General features: G+C 46.6%; 1 protein-coding gene across 2 annotated transcripts; it reads left to right on the top strand.

Annotated features, from left to right (window-relative positions):
• Nucleotides 1–3478: 3478 nt before the first annotated feature.
• LOC133372508 (solute carrier family 2, facilitated glucose transporter member 5-like) lies at nucleotides 3479–16098 on the top strand. 2 transcript variants are annotated; one of them, XM_061601240.1, is made up of 12 exons: nucleotides 3479–3618; nucleotides 5615–5710; nucleotides 6018–6172; nucleotides 6605–6729; nucleotides 8417–8569; nucleotides 8651–8776; nucleotides 9422–9609; nucleotides 10678–10788; nucleotides 12862–12963; nucleotides 14727–14802; nucleotides 15005–15132; nucleotides 15714–16098. In XM_061601240.1, exons 1-12 carry the CDS (start codon nucleotides 3574–3576, stop codon nucleotides 15888–15890), a joined length of 1482 nt encoding a protein of 493 aa, XP_061457224.1. In that variant the 5' UTR covers nucleotides 3479–3573; the 3' UTR covers nucleotides 15891–16098. The 2 variants fall into 2 exon arrangements, with proteins under 2 accessions (XP_061457224.1, XP_061457225.1); XM_061601241.1 differs by lacking the exon at nucleotides 5615–5710 and having other exon boundaries at nucleotides 3600–3618.
• Nucleotides 16099–23145: the final 7047 nt, after the last annotated feature.

Below are 23145 nucleotides of genomic sequence, written 5' to 3' on the forward strand. Positions count from 1 at the left end.
TCCAACACCACATTTCAAATGAGTTGATTTTTCTCTTATCCACTTTTTTCACTGTCCAATGTTCACATCCATACATAGAGATCAGGAATACCATGGTCTGAACGATCCTGACTTTGGTGTTCAGTGATACTTCTTTGCATTTGAGGACATTTTCTAGTTCTCTCATAGCTGCCCTCCCCAGTCCTAGCCACCTTCTGATTCCTTGACTATTGTCTCCATTTTGGTTAATGACTGTGCCGAGGTCCACCTAGCGGCCATATATGTAAAAAACTGCAAGCTGGAGCCACCTTCAGGCTTTCTTAATTAGTAGTTTTCAGCCTGTACATGCCTTGAGTGGGATCCTGCTTGGGAGTAGCGTATTCACACTTGGAAATTAAGACACGAGACACAACATTACCATTTTAGTCCTCTGTATTACATTACTGTACACTTCAAGCCAGGCAGGTGAATGTATGAAACCGATCAAAACGAAGCCCTGTGACTGACATTATAAAATATGAACTCTGGTGTTTATATCTGTGATGGGTCTGTTCCCATGCACAAGTCATTGCTTGACTTTACTGTCATCTATTACCAAACAGACCTGGGCAGACCAGCCTCTAGATCCCCAGATACGAAAGTGTGAGCTGTGATTGCTCAGTGACGAGGGAAACATACCCTTTGTATGCTCAGACTCGGGCGCTCTTGTTTTAGTATTGCATTGTGTAATTTATATTATTGTTATTTGTTCGTTTTCTTACTGGTCCTTTACCATAAGGCCCCAGCGGGGCATATAGCAATTAAAAAATATAGTATTAAAAACAGTTTAAAACACAATGTGCCACTTTTGCGATAGATATTTACAGGGTCACTTAGGTCGAATACAAATATTGTTAAATTTAGGTGTTTTTCTGTGTCAATTTATATTGACATGTAACTCAGGCACAGATTTTTTTAACGATATTGTTTATGTAACCAAATATGTTGTTTACAATGTAGTATTCAGTAAAAGGTTAAATTTTAAAAAATGTTCATCCATAATGCAAAACAGAAAGAAATACAAACACTGTATAATTGTGGAGCATCTCTTTGTGACATTTCGTATTCGAAGTCCAAATTAAAATCTGGATTGCCCTCTTTTCACTACCAAGGGTTCCTCCAGATGCCTTGTTTATTGACCATTCGTCCTGATTTGCTTGCAGAAAACATATGGATATGGAGAGGTTAGCTGTATATGGTCTTTACCGAGCATTCATTCTGATTTGTTTGCAGGTGGTTGTATGACCATGAGCATTCATCCTCATTTGCTTGCTTGGTGTTTAAAAATATCCCCCATTAATCATTCTTTGGTCCCACACTTTTCAGTGCATTTTCGTTTTTTAAAAAGTGGATTTCTTTTAAGTAGAGACCTTATCCCAGTCTGCATCTATTCTGGAATTGCTTTTTAAGATGTTTTTAAAGATTTGTTTTAATATGTTTTAAAGTCTTTTGTTTTTAAGATGTTTTAAGATGCTTTTAGTGTCTTTGCTTGCCACCCTGGGCTCCTTCTGGGAGGAAGGGCGGGATATACATTTAATAAATAAATAAATCAGGGCATCAGAGTGCTTTAACCCACTTTAAAACCTAAATTTCTGGGAAGTACTTGAATCCCACCTGCAAAATACTAACACTCTGGAGGCGTGTTAGCTCTAATAGGATGGTAAAGCACATGGCTTACTCCAAAGAATCCTGGGAACTGTAGTTTGTTACGGGTGCTGGGAGCTGTAGCTCTGCAAGGGGTAAACTACAGTTGCCAGGATTCCTTGGGGGTGGGAGGCGGGAATGTGCTTTAAGTGTGATTTTAATGTATGGTGTGCATGCAGCCATATTGAATAGTTCTGATAGGCTCCTATGCCAGCCTCCTTTATTGGACCTTCCAACTGTCAACAGCTTGTCCTGGAATCTTCAATCTTTCATCCTCTGATTGGCTCCTGCAATACTGTTGGCCTTCTGACATGTTATTTCAAGAAAAAATAGGGCTTGCTTGAGTTCCTGTCCCCTTCCTTGCCTGAAACTGACAGTAAGAGGGTGTGCCTTATGCCTTTTCATTCCCAAACATTGATTCCAAGTATTGCTGCGATCATCTCTGGGTAAGATTAGGGCAGACTCCCTGTCTTAAACTCTGGAGACCTGCTGCCAATCAGTGTAGGTAATACTGAGCCAGTTGGACCAATGGCCTAACTTGGTATATAAGGCAGCTTCCGGTGTATGCTGCACAGGAATGGGACAGCTGGTTGCAGACTGCTGTTCATTTCTAGGGAGGTTGATACAATCAGTTATCCTGGGGCAGAGAACTGACGGTCCTCCTGAGGTTGGACGCAAACTCCCATCATAATCTGTGACCTTCGGCCACATTCAGAGGGTCACAGATGTCCCCCCTCCATCCTGCCCTGGGGATGATAGCTCCTGTACCCCCCTCCAGCTTCAGATTTTGGCCTAAACCTTATCCCAGTCTGCATCTGTGGCTGGAAATGTTTTTAAGATGTTTTAAAATAATTTTAAAGATTTTTTTGTTTTTGAGATATTTTGTTTTTCAGATTCCCCCCCCCAGTTTTCTTTTTAATACATTTTATATATGTTTTTAGTGTTTTGTCATTTCTTTGCCACCCTGGGCTCTTTCTGGGAGGAAGGGCAGGATATAGGTTTAATAAATGAATAAATAAAGCCTTTGTTGACATCTTCATGGGATAAATATTCAAGATTTAAAGCAGTGGTTCCCAATCCCCCCCCCTCCGACTACTTGAAAATTGCCGAGGGCCTTGGCGGACCACATAATTTATTTATTTATTGCCTGTTGTAGCAATTGTAATGTATAGTTAGATGCTGTGTGATTTCTAATTCTACTTGTATTGCTTCTTTTATTTCGTGCTTTCCATAGACTTCAAATTGTCATCCAATAAAATACAAAGGGGGGGGGAACCAGCCATAAACATACAATTACAAATCAAGATGAATCTTTCACATGGACATGCCATGGACCCGCCTGTATGAAGCTCATGGACCACTGATGGTATACAGACCACAGTTTGGGACCCCTGGTTTAAAGTGATTCTCTCCCATGAATATTCAGTACCGCACAATGAGACCTCTGTGTTCAGAGGTTGTCTGTGTCCAAAAGGTAGGTACTGATGGGGGAGAAACAAATCACCACCTTCGTGCCCTCCAAGTGGGATGTTGGACTGAATCAGCGATGGGGAATATGTGGCCTTCCAGATGTTGTTGGACTCCTAACTCCCATCAGCGGCAGCCAGGATAGCCAGCAGCCAGGATAGCCAACAGCCAGGGATTATGGGAGGTGGAGACCATCTACACCTAAAGGCCTACAGGTTCCCCATCTTTGGACTGGATCAGGCGTGGCAAATCTTTAGCTCTCCAGATGTTGCTGAATGGCAACTCCCATCGACCCCAGCAAGTATGGCCAATGGCCAGGGACGGTTCCTCACACCTGGACTAGATGGACCTTTGATCTGATCTTATAAGGCTATTCTTAGCTTTTGAAGAAAGTCTCTTTTTTCCCCCCACAGCTGAGCCTGAGTTTTTACTCTTACCTGAGGAATGATGGACATGAAACAGACAGAAAATCCCACGCCCAAGAAAAAGGTGAGTTTAGAGCAGGTGTGGGGAACCTTTGGCCGCCCTTCAGATGTTGCTGAACTGTAATTGCCATCCTCCTTGGCCATTAGCTTTGCTAGGGTTGATGGTAGTCATAGTACAGCAACATTTGGAGGACCAAGGGTTCCCCCCTTCTGATTTAGAGGGTCATCCTACTGGGCTCGCTGATTCATAGGGTAGCCGTAAGTCATAATTGACTTGAAGGCACATAACAACATTCTACTGGGCATCTAAAGAGCTCACAATCTCATAAAACTTGATCTGTGATTATGAGTATCCACTGGAATGTTTTCCAGAGGTGGGCAAAGAATTACACTGGCTGTCCATTAACTACTGGGCCAAGTTCTAAGTTCTGGTTTTGGTGTACAAAGACCTACGCAGTGGGACCAGGATACCTAAAAGATTGTCTTACCCCTTCTATACCCAGTCGACCACTGTGCTCTGCAGGTGAGAGCCTCCTACAGGCACCATCTTTACCAGGTCCATCCTGCACAACATAGGAAGTGGACCTTTAGTGTTGCAGCACCTCCCTTTTGGAATTACCTCCCCTTATATATTAGACAGGCACCACCTCTGTTATCTTTTCGGCGCCTACTGAAGACCTTCCTCTTTCAACAAGCCTTTTAAGTAGAGACCTTATCCCAGTCTGCATCTGTGCTGAAGTTGCTTTGTAAGATATTTTAAAGCTTTTTTAAAAAGATGTTTTTAAAGATGTTTTGTTTTAATATGTTTTAAAGTCTTTTGTTTTTAAGAAGTTTTAAAATGTTTTTATTGTTTTTGATTTCAACCTTGGGCTCCTTCTGGGAGGAAGGGCGGGATATAAATTTAATAAAATAAATAAATAATAAATAAATGCTCCATATAAGTCAGGGATGGGGAACATTTGGTGCTTTAGATGTTGTTGAACCCCAAGTCTCATCATGCCTAGCACCATGGTCAATGGCCAGAGAGGATGGCAGCTGCAGTCCATGAACATCTGGAGGACCAAAGGTTCCCCATCCTTGGTCATATTAGAACTGCTTTTCCTAAATGTCAGTAATTGCTGAGACCTCATCCATTGGCTAAATATGCTCAGGAGTGTAGTGGCAAATTCAGAAGTGCAGGGTCTCTTCATGATAGGGACAACCGCACACCTCTGTTTTTGCTCCTGGGTTGAGAACGAGATCCTTGTTCATGCCTTCTCCCACAACCACAGACATCCCTAGGAGCCAATAAGCATGAAAGGAGGGAGCATTAGCTAATTAAAAGAGTCTTCTCAGTGCCTGACTCACCTTCTTTCACTCTGACTGGCTCCAATCAGCAGGAAAAAACAATGAAGCATGTTAGAAGATTCTTCTCAGTGGCTAACACACTCCCCTTTCATGCTGATAGGCTTGCAGGATGCTGGAGATGTAGGGATTCTGCAAGGAGCCTGCTCCCATAAAAGTAAGGGGTCTACAATCCCCCTGAAATCCAGGACAACTACTCCCCTGAATACCCTGAAAGGTGGAAGCAGGCCAGTTTCTCCCTAAAAACATAAAAAGAGCCCAGCTACTGGCTCAGGCCAGTGGCCCATCTAGTCCAGCATCCTGTTCTCATAGTGGCCAACCAGATGCCCCAATAGGAAGCCTGCAAACAGGACCTGAGTGCAACAGTGCTCTCTGCTCCTGTGCCTTCCAGCAACTGGTATTCAGAAGCAGGCTGCCCCGGACAGTAGAGGCAGAACACAGCCATCAGGGTTAGTAGCCGTTGAACGAATGAGGAGGATAGCACTTTCAAGATTTGCTTGGTACGGAGTGGGTGTGGCCTGGAGAGAGAGCTGAGGGCTGGGAAGAGAGGCCTGGAGGGCTGTGTTCGGCTCCTGGGCCTGAAGTTCTCCACCCCAATGAAGTAACAAGTGAGTGCCTGACCTCTATTTTATGTGTTAGGGCAGTTTCCCACTTTAATAACGAGAGAGAGACTGTACACACTGCCAACCCACTCTGTTTGCTGCACTTTCCCATAGAAATTGACAAAGATGCTGGCTCTGGCCACGGTGATTTCCTGCACTGGATCTTTGCAGCTGGGATATATGCACTGGACAGTCCTCAACCCAGATTTGGTAAGCTGGCCCTGTCGTATGGGTGACTACTTAGAGCAGCGTAGTGCATAAGCTTTGAATGGCCATAGTCCAGTGGCAGAACATCCTCAAGTAGAGCTGGGAGATAGCCCTATTTGAAACCCAGGAAAACTGCTGCCTGTGAGTGTAGACAATACTGAGCTAGATGGACCAATGGTCTGACTCGGGATAAAGCTGCTTCCTATATTCCTACATCTTCAGGGAAGGGCCGGAGTTCAGAGATAGAGCATCTATGCGCTTTGCTCCTACATCATCCCGCTCTCCTAGATCCTATCTGCTTCTCTCCTAGCTCTATCTAGCATTTTCCAACATAACACATGAAAGAATTGACATCAAGAGTGAAGAGTCTCTGAAGCTCCTGTTGACCTTCAGCATTATGATCTACCCAGCAGGAGGCCTCATTGGATCGCTGCTGCTTGGCCCCATGGTGGATAACTGTGGCAGGTATAGTGATAATAGGGTGATGGGCCTAAATAGGCACAACAAGAGATGGCATGGGCAAGTAAGGGGTTCTAGATCTTGGGAGCAGCCACCAAGACGTTCCCGTCTCAAGTTCCTGCCAAGCGCAGTTCAGATCTTGGCCGGACAGAAAGAAGACCCTCTCCCAAAGGTCTTAAAACCCAGGCTCATACGATCAGGACCTTGTTGCAACTCCACAACTCGCTGCACTCTTAAGCTTTGGCGGGGTGGAAGGTTGGAGTGATAGTACCTCGCTGCATAAATTGCTTGCCCCATAACTAGCAAAACCAGGGCAAACTATCCATTCGAAAGGTCAGGGCCCCACTGCAACTCCACGGCTCCTCAGCCTCCCATGCTCCTTTGCTGTTAACTGTACTCTCACACGTGTCCTCTTGCACCTTTTCGCTGTCTTTTCAGGAAAGGCACCTTGCTCCTAAACAATGGTTTGGCTGTAGTCGCTGCTGGACTTCTTAGCTTGTCCAACATAGCAGATCTCCATGACTTTAGCGTTTTTGTTCGTTTCATTGTTGGAATATGCTCAGGTGAAAAAAAAAGCATATTGAGTTTAATATTTTAATTTCTTTTTTAAAACATGCACGCAGAGTGTTCTGCCTTAAATTCATGCCCTTAGAATGGGAGTTTTGCCTCATAATTCCAGATTCCTGGGGCTGCTCAGCAGTAAAGGGTTAGGGAGTTGTATCCAATGCTAGTCCAACTCAGAGGAGACCCACTAAAATTAAAAGACATGGCTAGTGTAGGCCCATCAACATTATGCTTTGAAGATCTCCAATACAGGCTCTGGACATTGACCAACTAATTACATCAGTACAAAGATTTTCACTTGTGCAATGAAACTCCCTCCCCCCATCTGTTCTGAAGGGAGAAATTGGTTTTTGTTGGCGTTTTAATGCAAACCTATGTAATTCACATTTCCTGAACCTCTATGTGAACAGAACTGCAACCATCCTTAGAAATTCGCACTTCTCTGAAATTTGCGATGCAATTCTCCAACCAACCAATGTGTGCAAAAATGCATGGATTTAGGTAAAAGTGGTCATAACAATGCTTATATTAGGGGAAATGTGCCTGTTCCTCAGAACTGCACACAAAAATATGTTTATTAGGAGAAATTTTCACTCCAATGCTGACAAACTTTCACAAGGACTTTAAAAACAAACATAACTACAAATTGCTACAGCAATGTGGGGAGCTGAATTTAAGACCGGGAAGATGAGAAACCAAAATGGACAGATTCGTCTATCCCTCGCTCTGGGATGGGGAACCTGTGGCTCTGTGGATGCTGCTGGGTTCCAGGTCTCGCAGCCTTTCTTGTTTACTTTAAGTGAGAGAGAGGAAACAGAATGGTACTCTGTGGGCTCATCTACATGGGAGCATTGCTTCATAGGAAATACACTGCATTTACCTTTGTAATAGATTTGCACTGTTTGCACTTCCTGCTCAAAGGTAGCTGCCAATCGTTTTTCCCCATTCACACAAGTAGGCATTCCTCTGGGGAGGATTAGTCCTGCTGTTTTCTTGTGGCTCTGCCCTCTAATTATACACTCCCTCTGGTTGCTAAGGTGAAGGAGCATGCTCAGTCTCTTCTGCCAGCTGAAGTAGGTTCCTTTGAAAAAAAACCCAGAAGTGCAAATATTTGTGTATTTTCCGTGCCTATGGTTGGTAGGATACAGCTGAAATACAAATATGTTTGAGCAGTGTTATGCTTTTGCACACAAGTTAGGGGAAAAAGAAAATAAAGGCACTGTTTGCAGCAACATTAAAAAGGTCAACAGAACAGAGGAGAGCAGCCAGAAGTTGCTTGTCAGTCCACAGGAAACGAAATGAAAGAAGGGAGGAGGAGGGAGGAGGTGTGGAGAGGGCAATGATTAACACACACTCCTAAAAGCATTGGAGCAAAGTGTCTGTAAGCACTAGAGAAATGGGGTGAAGACTTTTTTTCTTTCATTTTTGTATTATCAGTGGATTGGGTTAGTACAGATTTACAGGGGGGAAACTGTGTGATAGCTTCTGTTTGCCAGTAAAATCATGTGAATCATGTGAATTTAAAGGAGACAGCACCAAACACACAGTAAACCTCAGTGTAGACAAGCCCCTAGTCCCTTACGATATTGATGAAGCAGTTCCCCCTGCACTCTGCAAGATGCCCTTACATTCCTGCCCATGCATTGCGCTGCTATAAATGTAACCCTTGGGTTATCATTTAACTAGGTATGTTTTCCTTGATGGTCCCATTGTACGTCGTAGAGATCGCCCCAGCCAACCTGAGGGGAGGCCTCACAACAACATCCATTCTGTTTCTCCTCTTTGGAGTCATTATAGCTCAGGTCTTTAGTGGCCGCAACATCTTCGGAACAAAAGAACGTATGTTGGAGAAGGAGGTTGAGTGTGGGGGTGGGGGGAGAGATCCTTTGGCATGTAACTAGCATGTCTTTTCCCCTGTAGGACTGCCGTTAATGACGGGCTTCACTGGAATCATTGCATTGTTGACCATCCCCTTCCTGATTTTCTCTCCCGAAAGTCCGAGATTTCTGCTCATTCAGAAGAGTAATGAAGAAAAAGCAAGGCGAGGTATGGTGACCTCAGTCTTTCCAGTAACCTCCAGGCAATGACTGCTGGTGGCCATTGGGACTGGTGGGGCGGAAGGCAGGGAGCCTTAACAGTAGGTAGAGCCAGAGCCAATGACAGGCGGAGCCAGCTATTTCTACCTTTGACCCCATCCTCCTCCCTGCTGAGTTCTACAAGATCAACACTGAGAGTAAGGAGGAGGAAGGTGACAGGCAGGGCCACCACCCACTGTGCCGGTTGCAAGAAAGAAGGCCAAAAGGTGGGGGCTGGGTAATGGCAGAGGGAGGTTGGTGGGGCAGTGCCCCACGTGCCCTAATGGAACAACCTCTGCTGGGAACTGGCCCTCTGGGCCAAAACATTTCCCCAGAATGGAGGCCTTCAAGAGGATGCTTTAAGTTGGATTCCTGCACTGAGCAGGGGGTTGGACTCGATGGCCCTTCCAACTGTACTGTTCTATGGTTCTATGATGCCTGTTATGGTGCGTCTGATCTTTATGGTCTGTCGACCAAATAAATGAAACTGGACTGGACTGTGTGTGGTGCCTGAAAGTTCTTGAAACCTGCTCTCTGTCTCTGTGTCTCTGTCTGTCGCTCTCGTGCTCTGTCTCTGTCGCTCTCTCTTTCTGCCCCTTCCTCTCTCTCCATCCAGTCTTGAAGAAGCTGAGGGGGCAGGACAATGTGGAGGATGAGATTGAAGAGCTCCGTCAAGAAAACCACTTGGAGATGGCAGAAAAGGAAATGACTGTGTTTTCGCTTCTGAGTTCCCGCAATCTCCGGTGGCACCTCATCTCCGTCATAGTCTTGATGGGGGGACACCAATTTTCTGGTGTAAGCGGGGTAAGGAAGACTACGCCCCACGTGGTTAGGAGAATCAGGCCAGGGACACTGTGGACTCTGGAGCTTGTTTTATGCTGTTTCCAGCCCAAGGGCCACATTCCCTTCTGGCCAGCCTTCTGAGGGCCACAGGCCAGGGGTGGGTGGAGCCAGATGCAAAAATGGGTGCGCAATTAATTTTACTTTTATTTTATTTTTGCTTTATTTTACTTTTGTACAGTAAGATATTCTCTACACGCACGCACACCTCTCTGTGTTTCATCTGTTGGGTTCTCCAATGGTTGGTAGACCAATTAGCGATTAGAGAGTTTAGCCTAGCTCAGCGCTCTGTGCTGCGTGGGGTGTGATTTTACCTGAGAGAAAGCAAACTCGTACCTTGCTTTGAATCACTCAGACATAGACTTGGTTTCAGAATAAGAAAAGACTAAATAGAAATACGTCCTGGATAGGAAAAGTGCGACTTCCCTCTAGCTAAGTTGGAGACTGCAATGACCATGCCTGGACGTTGCCACTCATGCTAGAGGAGAGGAAAGAAAGAGAGCATGACTCCTCCTTCTCTGGTGGTCTGCAGAGAAGAGAGAAACAGGAAGGTGAGTCAGAGGTGTGAATAGCTCCCTGTGGCATATCAGTTTACGTGGAAGGAAGACAGACAGAAAAGATGAGCGCAGGTCAGTGGCAGCCTAGCCAGCTATGAGGACTATCTCTCTTTCTCTCTCGACCCCCCCCCCCCATGCAAAGAGGACCAAATGGGAGTTGCTGTTGTTGCACTTCTAACACCATCCACTGAAGCAAGTGGCGTGATTGGAGTTGAAGGACACATTTCCAGCCAAGCTGAAACACTCAGAGCCAGTGAAAAGGTGGGGTGAGGGGGCGTGGCCTGGAGAGAGCTCTAAGGGCCGGATATAAAGGCCTGGAGGACCATGTTTGTGTCTCAGCCCTGAGGTTCGCCAGCCCTGTATTACACATGTATCCTCCCCAAATCTCTGGCAAGGTTTGCCTGCCTTTGTGCAGAATAAAACTCTCTTTCTGTAAGCTTATGACTTCCTTCTGTTTGCCGTGATCGGATTTCAGGCATACTTTTACTCCGAAAAAATCTACAGGTCCATATTGACGAAAGCAAGCAATATACGGTATATGAATCTTGGTGTGACGTGTACCCTCATTGTGGTGACTGTCATAACGGTAAGCCTCTCTTCTTCCTCCCTCCCTCCCTCCAAGTCTCCAAGCTCAGTCCAAGAGAGGTTCAGAAGGCTGAAATTTGGCCTGAGGTTTCCTCACCTGAGCCAGTGATGCAGATGTGGGGAACCTTTGGTCCTTCAGATGTTTCTGACCTGCAGCTCCCATCACCCCTGGCCATTGGCTACGCATGCAGGGGGTTGATGGGAGTTGTAGTTCAGCAGGAGGAACTGGAAGGCTAAAGGTTCCCCATGCCTGTCATAAATAATAATAATGATAATGGGTTGTAGAAATAGTTGTACTTTATAAAAATCCTAGCCCATGCTAATATAATATTAACAATTTTATCTTCCAATAGGGTGTACGTTTCAAGCATGATCAATTCCCAGAGCAGAAGCACTTTCCTTGGAAGGAATTGTTCATCCTTGAAACAGCCCTGTCTGAAGCTACTAAAATATTTTCATGCTGTGCAGCTTCTAGAGAATGAATATGCATTAAGCCAAATACTTTTTATTGCATATTTGTGGTGATTTGTGCTCATGATGCTATTTTGGGGTGGTCTCACACAGGACCCCGCAAACCTGCAATCATGAGAAGAGGCAGGGTCCTGGCAACCACAGTTTTAACTTGGCTGCCAAAATCAGCCCAGAACTGTGGATAGCCCCAGGGTTAACCAAGGAGATTTCTGGCCGAGTAGGGATTTGAGTCCAGGTCTGACACATTCTCTCCTCAACACTGTGCTGGCTTGCGATGACCTCGCACAAGAAGTAGTGATAGCCACCAACCTGGATGGCTTTAAAAAGAGGATTGGATACATTCATGGGGGAGAAGGCTACTAGCCATGAGGGCTATGTTCTCCCTCCAATGTCAGAGGTAATCTGCCTTTGAATGCCAGTTGCTGGGAATCACAAGTGGGAAGAGCGGCTCTTGCACCTAGGCCCTGCTTGTGGGCTTCCCATTGGGGCATCTAGTTGGCCACTGAGAACAAGATGCTGGACTAGATTGTCCTGATCCAGCAGCCAGTCTGTTCTTAAGTTCTTACCTATCTCTCTCTACGAGCGCTTCCAGATGACCTGCTTATTGAGGTTTCATCCTGATTTGTTTGCAAGGAGATTAAGGACTCATGTACATGGGAGCATTTCTTTGTAGGAAATACACTTTTGTTACCTTCACTTTTCTATTGCATTGTCCGCAATTCCTGCTCAAAAGTTAGCTGCCAATTGTTTTTTTCCCATTCACACAAGCAGGCATTCCTCTGGGGAGGATTAGTCTTGCTTTTTCCTTGTGGCCCCTCCCTCTAATTATACATTGCCACTCCCTCTGGTTGCTAAGGCGACTGAGCATGCTCAGTCTATTCTACAGTTGCAGTAGGTTCCTTTTTAAAAAAAGCAGAAGTGCAAGTATCTGTTTTTCCTGGTACAATACAGCTGAAATACAAATGTGTTTGAGCAGTGTTATGCTTTTGCACACAAGTTAGGGGAAAAAGAAAATAAAGGCACTATTTGCAGCAACATTAAAAAGGTCACCAGAACAGAGGACAGCAGCTGGAAGTTGTCAGCCCACAGGAAACGAAATGAAAGAAGGGAGGAGGAGGGAGGAGGTACACCTACCTAAAAGCATTGGAGCAAAATGTTTGCAAGCACTAGAGAAACAGGGTGAAGTGGATTGGGTTAGTACGGATTTACAGGGAGAAAACTGTGTGATAGCTTCTGTTTGCCGGTAACATCATGTGAACCATGCAAATTAAAAGGAGATGTGAGTAGCACCAAAAACATTGTAAACCACCGTGTAGATGAGCCCTAGATGATGATGGCTATTTAACAAGCATTCATTCTCATTTGTTATCTCCACGCTTTTCAGTGCATTTCCACATCACTTTCCTGTCCACAGGAAATCTGATCTTTTGGGAAAGTGGTTTGATGTGCAACACCTCCCCATTGACTATAATTGCATCACCTGAATTTGCCAGTATATGATTGAATCCTACCCCAAATCCTAGCAATACAGTAGTTTGGAAGGGCCCTAAGTCTCTCTCTCTCTCTCTCTCTGTCTGCATTTCCCTGCATTTATATTCTCTAGATATCTGCCGTTGATTCTGTAGGGCGGCGGTTTCTACTTCTTCTCGGCTTCATGATTTGCAGCATTTGCTGCATTCTGTTAACTTTGATCCTCGAGCTTCAGGTTTGTAATGCAAAACTTCAAGCATGGGTGCAATTAGAGATGGGAAGAGCTGGAAAACAACCTGGAAAATTTTGGGGGGGGGACCCACATTTTTGTTTTGCTTTGTTTTTTCAATGGGGGGGGAACAGGGAGGGAAATGTGTTTTTTCTTTCTTTTTTTTCCTCCCAAGCTTTCACATCTCCAGGTGCAATTTAGATCGGAACATCGCTCATTAGGCTGTCTCCTGCTGTGTAATAAAGAGAAATTTGCACTAAAATGCTGGTGAATTTTCACGAGGACTTGTGTGGGTTTTTTTTTTAAATGCAAACTGATGTGGAAATGTGGAGCAGCTGCTTTGCATGCAGAAGGTCCCAGGTTCAACTCCCCGCGTCTCCAAGTAGGGCTGGGAATGTCCCCATTCTGAAATCCTGGAGAGTCACTGCTGGTCAGTGTGGACATTACTGAGTTAGATGGACCACAAGTGCCTGACTCAACATCAGGCAGCTTCCTATGTTCCTTATGTCTTTCAGGGTTTTTTTGAACAACATTTCTTATTCTTTTTGCGCCCTGGGCAGCTCCAGCCAGCCCACTCTCTCCTTTTCCTTTCCCCAGAATGCTTCTGGGCCACTCTGCCTTGTACTTGGTTTTTTTTTAGCAAGTTACTTGTCCTTTTTTTGTGGTGGGGCCCATCGTAGTTTCTCCAATTTCCATATGTGCCCACAGGTCTAAAAAGGTTGAGGGACCCCTGCTTTAAAGGCAGGCCCGGAGGTACAACACACTGCAGTGATCCAATTGGCTGGTGGTGGTTGGTGGGGCGGAAGGCAGGGTGCTCAACAGCAGTTGGAGCCAGAGCCAATGACAGGCAGCGCTAACTAACTCTAGTTTTGCCTCCATCCTCCTGCTTCCTGCTGAGTTGTACAAGGGGCACCCGTGAGACTGAAGAGGAGGGTGCTGGCAGCCAATGCCACCCCCTGGATTGGTTGTAAGGAGGAAGGAAGGCTGGTGGGGACTGGCTACAGGCGGATTGAAGTTAGTGGGGCAGTGCTCCATGTGCCCGAATGGACCGGCCTTCACTGCAAACAGGTGGTCACCAGAGCAGTGTCTAAGAAGGCCTGCAGCTGGTGCACTAGCCTCGGTGGATGAAAAGTGGTCTGTGCCACCACAGCCACTGGGGGCTTCTTTTGCCAATAAGGATGGGTCTACCAGTGCCCCCACCCCACCCCGATTGCAAACTTGTTGCTTAGGTGGTCTGCAGCCTGTCTTGTTCTGCCAGGGCTTGCTACTTGCAGGGGAAGTGGTAGCAATTTACAGAACATCCTCCATCCAGGTTAGGTCAAATCCCATCTAATTAGGTCAAGTCAGGGCTGAGGAACCTTTGCCCCCCCCCCAGTTGTTGCTTGACTACAGACCCCATCAGCCCCAGGCCAATGGTCAGGGATGGTTGAAGTTGTAGATGAACAATGTCTGGAGGGCCCACAGGTTCTCTCCTCCCTGGGCTAAAGGCTCCTGGGAGCCCCATCCCAAAAGGAGGCTCCCCGCTGTGTCTCTGCATGAGTGGCTGCTCTGGCTTTTATTAAGACTGAATAAAATGGGGAATGGGGAAACTGTGTCCCTCTGAGTGTTGCTGGACTCCATCTCCCAGCGGCCAGCATGGCCAATGGGCACAGCTGATGGGCACTGGAGTCCAGTGACATCTGGAAGGCCTGAGGTATTCCCCGACCCCTTTCTTTAAAACAAGAGGCACTTTGCAACCTCATTTGTGGATGACTGCCTTTCTCCAACAGGGAAACAACCCTTGGTTGGGTTACTTCAGCACATTTTTTGCCATCACATTCTTCATTGGACACATGATCGGCCCAGGTAAGTGCTCAGGTGACGTACAGTCCTTTGGTTTCGTTTTGTTTTGCCGGGAGCACAAGATACTCGGGGCATAGATCAGCCTGGGGCTGATGGGAGCTGCAGTCCAAGGCATCTGGAGGGCACCAGGTTCAGGAAGGCTGGCACAAATGAGCTGTCCCGCTGTAGATGACCTCCAGTGTCTGATCCTTTGTCTCCCCAACAGCTCCAATAACCTACCTGGTCACTTTAGAACTGTTCCTCCAGTCTTCTCGGGCCTCAGCCTTTGTCGTTGGAGGATTTGTGAACTGGTTAACCAGGTTTCTTTCACTGGTGATATTCCTTCTGCTAGAGGTGAGTGATTTTGCAGATCGGTTTGGTGGGGAACAGAATGTGCAAACCTAACCTACCCTCATCCCAACCTAGAGGGGTTGTGAAGGCCCGGGAAAGAGAAAAAAATGACAAATTTCAGGAGCAAAGGGGGCGATGGCCCTGAATTTTTCTGGGATTTTTTCCCAGACATTCACATCTCTAGCCCAGCCACCACCACCACCTCAAAAAAAGATATATGAAGCCATTATCTACAGGATGATCCATTTATCAAATGTAGAGAGTGGTGAACATTTGGTCCTCCAGATGTTGCCAAACAACTCCCATCATCCCTGGCCATTGGCCAGGCTTGCTGGACCTGAGGGAAGCTATAGTTCAGCCACGTTCAGATCCCACCCTTCTCCCTGCTGACTTCTACAAGGGAAACGCTGAGGACAGGGACACATCATGGGCTTAAAACACAGCCAAGCTGGTTTCTCTCAATTCAATCTGATTTGGCAAATCCGGGTGCCTGGCTGGTCTGTACCTGGTTTCCCCACACCTCCGCCTCTACTTAAGGCTTGCCTCTTTTTGCTCCTCCCCTCCTTCCCCCCCCCCATCTGCAGCCGTTCACCGGCCCTTACAGCCTCCTCATCTTCTGGTTTCTCTGCACTACCACCTTTATTTGCATTTTCATGATGATCCCAGAAACCAGAGACAAGACCTTTCTGGAAACCCACCAGTTCATATTACTCAAGGCCGCCAAGAAGAAGGAGAAAAAAGAGGACCAGGAAGCCGTGTAAAAAACTCAGGAGGTGTCTACGCAGCGCTTTAGGATTACTAGTTTAAAAGATACGGTGGCCCGAATTGAACCGTTCCTGTTGCTCGTCGGCAATCTTGGCTCTCTTGACGCATTGTCAATGGTGGTTTCCCTTCTGGCCCGGAGGAAGAGCCTGGCTGGCTTCCCCCCGCCCAGCATTCCCATGCAGACTTTTCTATTGTTCCACCCCGAATGCTGTTTCTTTATTAAATTATGAAGGACAGAGGTCATCATCCAGAGTTCAATGTGTGAAATTACTCCCTAGCCCAGGAGTGGTGGGGGGGGGGAGAGGACCTTTGGCCCTCCGGATGTTGCCAAATGACAACTCCCGTCAGCCCCAGCAAGCCTGGCCAAGGGCCAGGGATGGTGGGAGTCCTAGTTCAATGACATCCGGAGGGCCAAAGGTTCCCCATAGCTGCTATAGCTCGCAGCTTCTACTACCAGCAGTGGTCTGTGTGTTTGGGGTGGAGTCACCCTCCCACCCGCAGTGTTGTGGCAGCTTACCAAGGGGCTTGCGGGGTGCCAGGGTGAGGCAGCAGGAAGGGTGGGGCTGTGCAGGTACAGCAATGCAAGCACTGGATTGGTTCCCCAGTGGACCTGCGCAGGCCCAGCCTCGCCAATGGCTCGCCTCTTCCTGGCCAGCTCCATGGTTTGCCACAGCCTCCGGCCTCCCTTGCTGCATGCCTCTCTGTGCACTCTCGGGGGCTGTCTGGAAGGTTAGGAACATAGGACGCTGCCTTTCTACGGAGTTGGACCTTTGCTTTGCTTTGGATTTCTGCACTGAGCAGGGGGTTGGACTTGATGGCCTTATAGGCCCCTTCCAACTCTACTATTCTGTGATTCTATGATCTATGATTCTATGCTCTGTCTAGCTCAATGTTGTCTACACTGGCTGGCAGCAGCTCTCCAGGGATTCTCTGCCCTACCCGGAGATGCCGAGGACTGAACCTGTGCCTTCCTGCAGGCCAGGGGAATGCTCCACCGCTGAGCACGGCCCTTCCACGGTCGGCTTTTAGCATTCCTCCCAGCCCTCTGGGGTTTCAGTCAGCTAGTGAATAGCTATGACGGACTTTGTCGTTGTATGCCTTCAAGTCGATCCCAACTCATGGCTACCCTATGAATAGGGATTTCATGGTAAGTGGTATTCAGAGGGGGTTTCCCATTGCCTCCCTCTGAGGTTAGTTCTCCCCAGCTGGCTTGGGCCTGCTCAGCTTACCACCGCTGCACAAGCCAGCCCCTTCCTTGTCCGCAACTGCCAGCTGGGGGGCAACTGGGCTCCTTGGGACTCTGCAGCTTGCCCACGGCTGCACAGGTAGCAGGGCACATAACCCAGCTTCATTCATTTCCGTGGATCTGCTCTTAGTAGGCACTTAGTTGAATAAAACCCACTGAGTCGGATGCATGGTCCATCTAGCTCAGTATTGTCTACACTGACTGGCAGCAGCTCTCCAGGTTTTCAGATGGGGAGTCTCTCCTACCCCAACCTGGTGATGCCAGAGACTGAAGGTGGGACCTTCTGCACGCAAAGTAGATGCTCTGGCACTGAGCTATGGCCCCTTCCCTTAAGACATAGGAAGCTGCCTCATACATTAAGTCAGGCCATTGGTGTGTCTATAACTTAATATTCTCTACATGGATTGGCAGCAGCTCTCCAGGGTTTTATACAGGGGACAATTCCCAGCCCCACCTGGAGACCTGGGACCTTCTGCACGCAGGGCAGGTGCACCATCGTTGACCTACAACTCTCTTTCCTCCTCCTGTTCTCAAAGTGGTATGGGATGCCACCCCACTGGTTTTCAGCAGACCAGAAAGTGTTTCTTTTCAACAGATGTCAGATCAAATGCAAAACGAAGCCAACCAACAACTTCCTTTTTTTCCTCCCGCATTGAGCATTGGCCTCCCACTCCCAGCTAGAGATGGAGAAGAAAGCTGGTGATTTAAAGGTGAACCTACCTAAGCTGCGTTTTCTGAAACACTATGTGAACCGAAATACTACCATCCTTTGGAGATTCTGCTTCTCTAAATTTTGCAGTGCTATTCTCCAACCAAACGTGGTTTACAAAAATGCACATATTCAGGTAAACTGTGCATAATAATTAGTGAAAACATCAGAGAATAATGCATTTGGTTAGGGAACATTGGTCTGCAAAATGTGTATATTAGGAGAAATTCGCACTAAAATACTGATGAATTTTCATAAGGATTTTTTTTTTAAATTGCAAACTGGAGTGGCAATGTGGAATATTATAATTCTGGAAAAATAATTCTTTTCCAGATTGGAAAAACTAAAAGAACCACAGATCTGGCCATCCCTATCTCCAACCAAGCTGACCGTCCCAGTTCCCATTACAGGCAGCTGCCTTTGGCTTTTCAGCAATCCATAATCGATCCTTTCCCTCTGCATGCCAGTTAGAATGTCTGTAGACATTCCATTGCTTCCCAGCAGCTTGGAAACAGAAGAGTCTCCATTTTGACTTCTTCCTTTTGGAGAAAACGGGGATTCTGACAGTAGCGAGAAATTGGAATTGGTGGTAATAACTGCAAGTTTGCCAAAGAAACAGAAATGGCTGTACAATCCACAGGAAGCTATTTATCACCACATCCACCCCATACTTTTAAAGCACTCTTCTACCACTTTAACAGTTGTGGAGAATCCTGGGAACTTTAGATTGTTCAAGGTGCTGCAAATTGTAGCACAGTGAGGTCAGCACCCTGAACAAACTACAGTTTCAGGATTGTTTAAGGGAAGCCGTCACTGTTAAAATGGTATAAAAGTCCTTTTACACATGTGGTGTGGATGTGACTTCTCTTGCATTTGCATATAAAACAAGGAACAGGAAGCAATTATGTAGAAGTGAAAGAGACAAAACGTACAAAGAAGAATGTTGAAGTTCTAAGCCCCTTGTGCAGAAGAGACTGGATTGTATTCAGTGTTAGTCCAACTCAGAGTAGACCCATTGAAGTTAACAAATGACTCACTTAGGTCTATTTATATCATTGGGGTCTACTCTGACTCATCTCTGATAATTAAGGTTCAAATCCAGACTACTAGACCTGATCCAAACTAGATAGGAATCTCTCTCTCTCTCTCTCTCTCTCTCTCTCTCACTCACTCACTCACTCACTCACACACACACACACAATTTTAAATTAGCCTTTCTGGGCAGGTGGCTAGTGAAAAGGTTTGTGGACAACCTTCACCTTTCAGTCAACTGATTTGCAAGGCCAATATTGCACCATGGGGGGCAAGCATCACTGAAATCTGGTCTGTAAGAGATCTGGGTTTGAATCTAGGGCTCCGAAAGCCTGGATAGTACAGGAAAACAAAGAGGCGTGCTTGAAGCTGGGTTCAAATCCCAGTTGAAGTTCTAGACTTGCTGAGCGTAGCCACGAGCTCTTCAGCCTGCGCTTCAGATGTCTGAGAGGGATTCAAATCCTTTGACCACTAGCAAGGGCTGGAATTGATTCTGCACAGAGCTGTCCAGGGTGCTACTGAAGCCTCATTTGGCCTTTGTGCCACTGAGGCTGTTGCTCAAAACAGCACAGTTCTAGACCCGCCCCCTTTCCCCCCGATTGGTTCTTGCCTCACCTCCCAACAGTCAACAGCTTCCTCCTGATTGGCTCTTGTGATACTGTTAGATTTCTCGTGCCCATTGCCAAGAGGAAATTGGGCCTGGCTGACATCACCCCATCTCACCTGTACAGAAAAGCTGGGGTCAGTTTGCATTCTCTTCACCTCTTTATCCCTGCCTGTCTGGGTGAGATGATTCTGCATGAGCCACACAGGAGCATAGAAAGCTGCCTTGTGCTGAGTCAGACCAATGGTCCATCTAGCCTAGTATTGTCAACACTGACCGACATCAGCTCTCCAGGGTTTCAGGCATGGGGACATTCCCAACTCTACCTGGAGATGCTGGGGATTAAATCTGGGACCTTCTGCCTGCAAAGTAGTTGCTCTGCCACTGAGCTACGGCCCTTCCCCTTTACAGACATAGGACCAATGGTCCATCTAGCTCAGTACTGTCAACACTGACTGGCAGCAGATTCTCAGGGTTTCAGGCAGGGGTCTCTCCCAGCCCTACTTGGAGATGCTGGGGACTCCAGCACTGAGTTGATGGTCCATGGGGGACGGTCTGGCTACCTGTAGACAGTTTCTGGAGCTTCCTGTGCAGTCAATTATCCCGGGGTTCGCAACGTCTGTTTTCTCCCCAGCTTCTGTGTTTGCTTAAATATTCTAAGTGTACATTTGAGGTTTATCCCAAGATATGGGCGATGGCCTGCTGGCCTCTGAGATGTTTTTGGACAAAGGAGAGGTTCTGTTGGTCATCTTCATGCCTTCCTTCTAAGGTTCCTGGAGTAATCCGACCACTGGACTAGAAAGGCCTTTGTTCTCCCTCCTCCAGCAGGACTGTCCTGACGTCAACAGCCTCCCAATGAGATCCCTTTCCTTCCTCCACAGGCCGAGCCCTGCTTTGTGATCCCTAACTGAATGAGGATGGAACCGGACGAAGGGACAGAGCCACCCAGTGAAGGGGTGAGTCTGGAGGGTCCTCCATCCTGCTGGGTTTAGAAATCATTGACTATCTAAAACAGGGGCAGTGAACATCTGCAGCCCTCCAGGTGTTGTGGGACTACACCTCCCATCAGCCCCAGCCGGCGTGGCCAGTGGTCAGAGATGATGGGAGTTGGAGTCCAGCAATATCTGGAAGGCCTCATGTGACCCATCCCAGATCTAAGCTGGTGTGTAACTGTCTTTCCAGGATGAGGATATGTATGTCCCCAGTAATATATGTCAGCTATGGAAAACCTCAGGCCCTGGGCTCAAATGTGGCCCTCTAGGCATCTGGCCCTTAGGTTTCTCCCCAGCCCACTCCCCACCCTCCAAGCCTCACCGGCCCTAATTCACATATTCCTTGTGTTTTTGCTTGGCTGGGAACTTGAATCATTTATTTAGTTATTGGATATATGTATAGGATTTCTTCCCTGCCCTGTACTGTAAGGGTCTCAGGTCAGGTTACACCAAAACAATTTTATATATATAATATATATATAATGTTAATTTAATAAAATTTAGTCATTCCCATAGTTTTCTTGCAAGATCTGGTTTTAATTTTCATTGTAATCAGCCCAGCTTATTTTCCAAGTAAACATGTTGATTGTCAGAATCTAATAAATATTTCGGTTAATCTCGGCAGTTGATCCAATAAAACAGGGATCAGAGCCTGAAAATACAAATAAACAAAACAGGAAACAATCCAGTTAATTTAAAAGCTCCCCTTAACATTTGGCTCTAGTATGATTTAAAAAGGGCATGCTTATCGTTATTGCAACTAAACCGAGGAAAGCTAACCTGTAACTGTTGGGTTTATCTACATCAGCCAGCAACATCAAATCTTAAACTCATCTGATTTACCTTCTGGGAGAAGAAACCTAGCCCTTGGTGAATTTTATAAAGGGCAATGTAAAATATACTGCACCACATCTTCAATTTGGCCTAATCCACAGTGCAGACACAAAAGTATTTATGAACCTTGGACCTTGTACACTCAAATGTTAGTGTCTACTGATCCTTTCCACAGAAGCTGACAAGGCCACTTGTGCTGGTTGCCCTGACTGCTGGCTTTGGGTCATCTTTCCAATATGGTTACCACCTCTTTGTGATCAACTACCCAGCTGAGGTACGATAGTCCTGCAGTGCAGGCAACTCCCAAAAATCAAGGCAGGAATTCTAACTGTCCCTATATAGCATGGACAGCCTTGGTTGTACCCAGTCCACTGAAATTAATGGACTTAAATTAGTAATGTTCGTTAACTTCAGTGGGTCTGCTCTGCGTAGGATTAGCGCTGGATACAACCCTCTGGGCTGTGGGTATTTTGTCCCTTATGCTGCCTTTGTGGGAAATGGTGGGGATCCCTTTTTGAAAACATTGTTAGTACTCCACGCATGGGTCTATCGGGGCATTTCAGGTTTCTAGTCCTACTTTCCCCTAGTTTCTAGAAGTTCCATAGGAAAATAGGAAGTTGCCTTATACTGAGTCAGACCAGTGGTCCGTCTGGCTCAGTATTGTCTACACTGACTGGCAGGGCCTCTCCGGGGTTTCAAGGCAAGGTTCTCTCCCAGCCATACCTGAGGATGCTGGGATTGGACTTGGGATGCGATACCACTGAGCTATGGCCCTTGATCTCTTGACCTGCAGGGTGGTGGCTGAGAGGATGTACACATTGACTCTAGTGCAGAGATGGGAGACTGCAGGACAAATGTGGCCCTCCAGGCCTCTCTGTCTGGACCCAAGGACTCTCCCCAAGCCCTATCCTCTCTCCCAAGACCAAAACCCTCCCTAGCCCTGCTTTGCACCCCCCTTCAGTGTTTTTCCATGGCTGTGCACTTGACTTCTGATAATGTCTCTTGCTTGCCTAGACGGAGAGGGGTGTGTTCAAATTGATATTCATTGCTCCTCCCACTTTTGCCTCTGGCCCTGCCCATTCCTGACATGTGGCCCCCAGAAGATTGCCCAGAAGGGAATGTGGCCCTCGGGCTGATCCAGCAGGGCTCCTCTTATATTCTTATGTCAGTTGGGGCAACGAAATCTGATGCTGAGCTATAGGAAGGGGGAGGAACTAGGACCTTATCCCACCCTCCATACACCCCTTTTCCCAACTGGTTAATAAAAAGCAAAGACACAGAGAGCTGAGATGAATGATGCTGTCCACCAACAGGCTAATGCACACCCTAAGGTTTCCGCCCCATGTCTGCACCCTTTAAAAATGGGTTGTGTAGATAAGACAAGTGTGTCTTTGCAAGCAAGAATATCAAATGCGAATCATACACTGCCTTGCAGCTCCTTGTCAAATCTTCACTAAGCCTGGAGTAAGGGCCGAGTCAGTTCGCATTTGAAGCCGACTCTGTCAAATTTGCACATCCCAAAACAATGTGAGAACAAAGACACAGCCGTCCTTCCAAATTTTGCGCTTATCCCAGTGTCGTTGTGACGCAGCTCTCCAACCAAAGAATGTTTACAACAATGCATTATATTAGGAGAAATTGCTTGCAAAAATATTTATATCAGTCAAATTTGGACCTGGGCTTAAACATACTGAATGCATCGGGCAAGATATTTCACCTCTACATTTGTGAACGTTCAATTCTTTCTCCACTATTTTGTTGGTTTATTGTTTATGTATTTTGGGGGAAACTTTAATTAATAAATATATTACCAAGGGGGAAAAAAACTGCGTAC

This window comes from Rhineura floridana, chromosome 18 (assembly GCF_030035675.1).
Source record: "Rhineura floridana isolate rRhiFlo1 chromosome 18, rRhiFlo1.hap2, whole genome shotgun sequence".
Taxonomy (NCBI): domain Eukaryota; kingdom Metazoa; phylum Chordata; class Lepidosauria; order Squamata; family Rhineuridae; genus Rhineura; species Rhineura floridana.

Excerpts from the sequence above, each read along its gene's own strand:
- LOC133372508 (XM_061601240.1), top strand. The coding sequence starts at position 3,574 with ATGATGGACATGAAACAGACAGAAAATCCCACGCCCAAGAAAAAG. Across the intron at positions 8,570-8,650 it reads CATCTTCGGAACAAAAGAAC|GACTGCCGTTAATGACGGGC; the intron begins GTATGTTGGAGA and ends TTTCCCCTGTAG. Across the intron at positions 10,789-12,861 it reads TTGTGGTGACTGTCATAACG|ATATCTGCCGTTGATTCTGT; the intron begins GTAAGCCTCTCT and ends TATATTCTCTAG.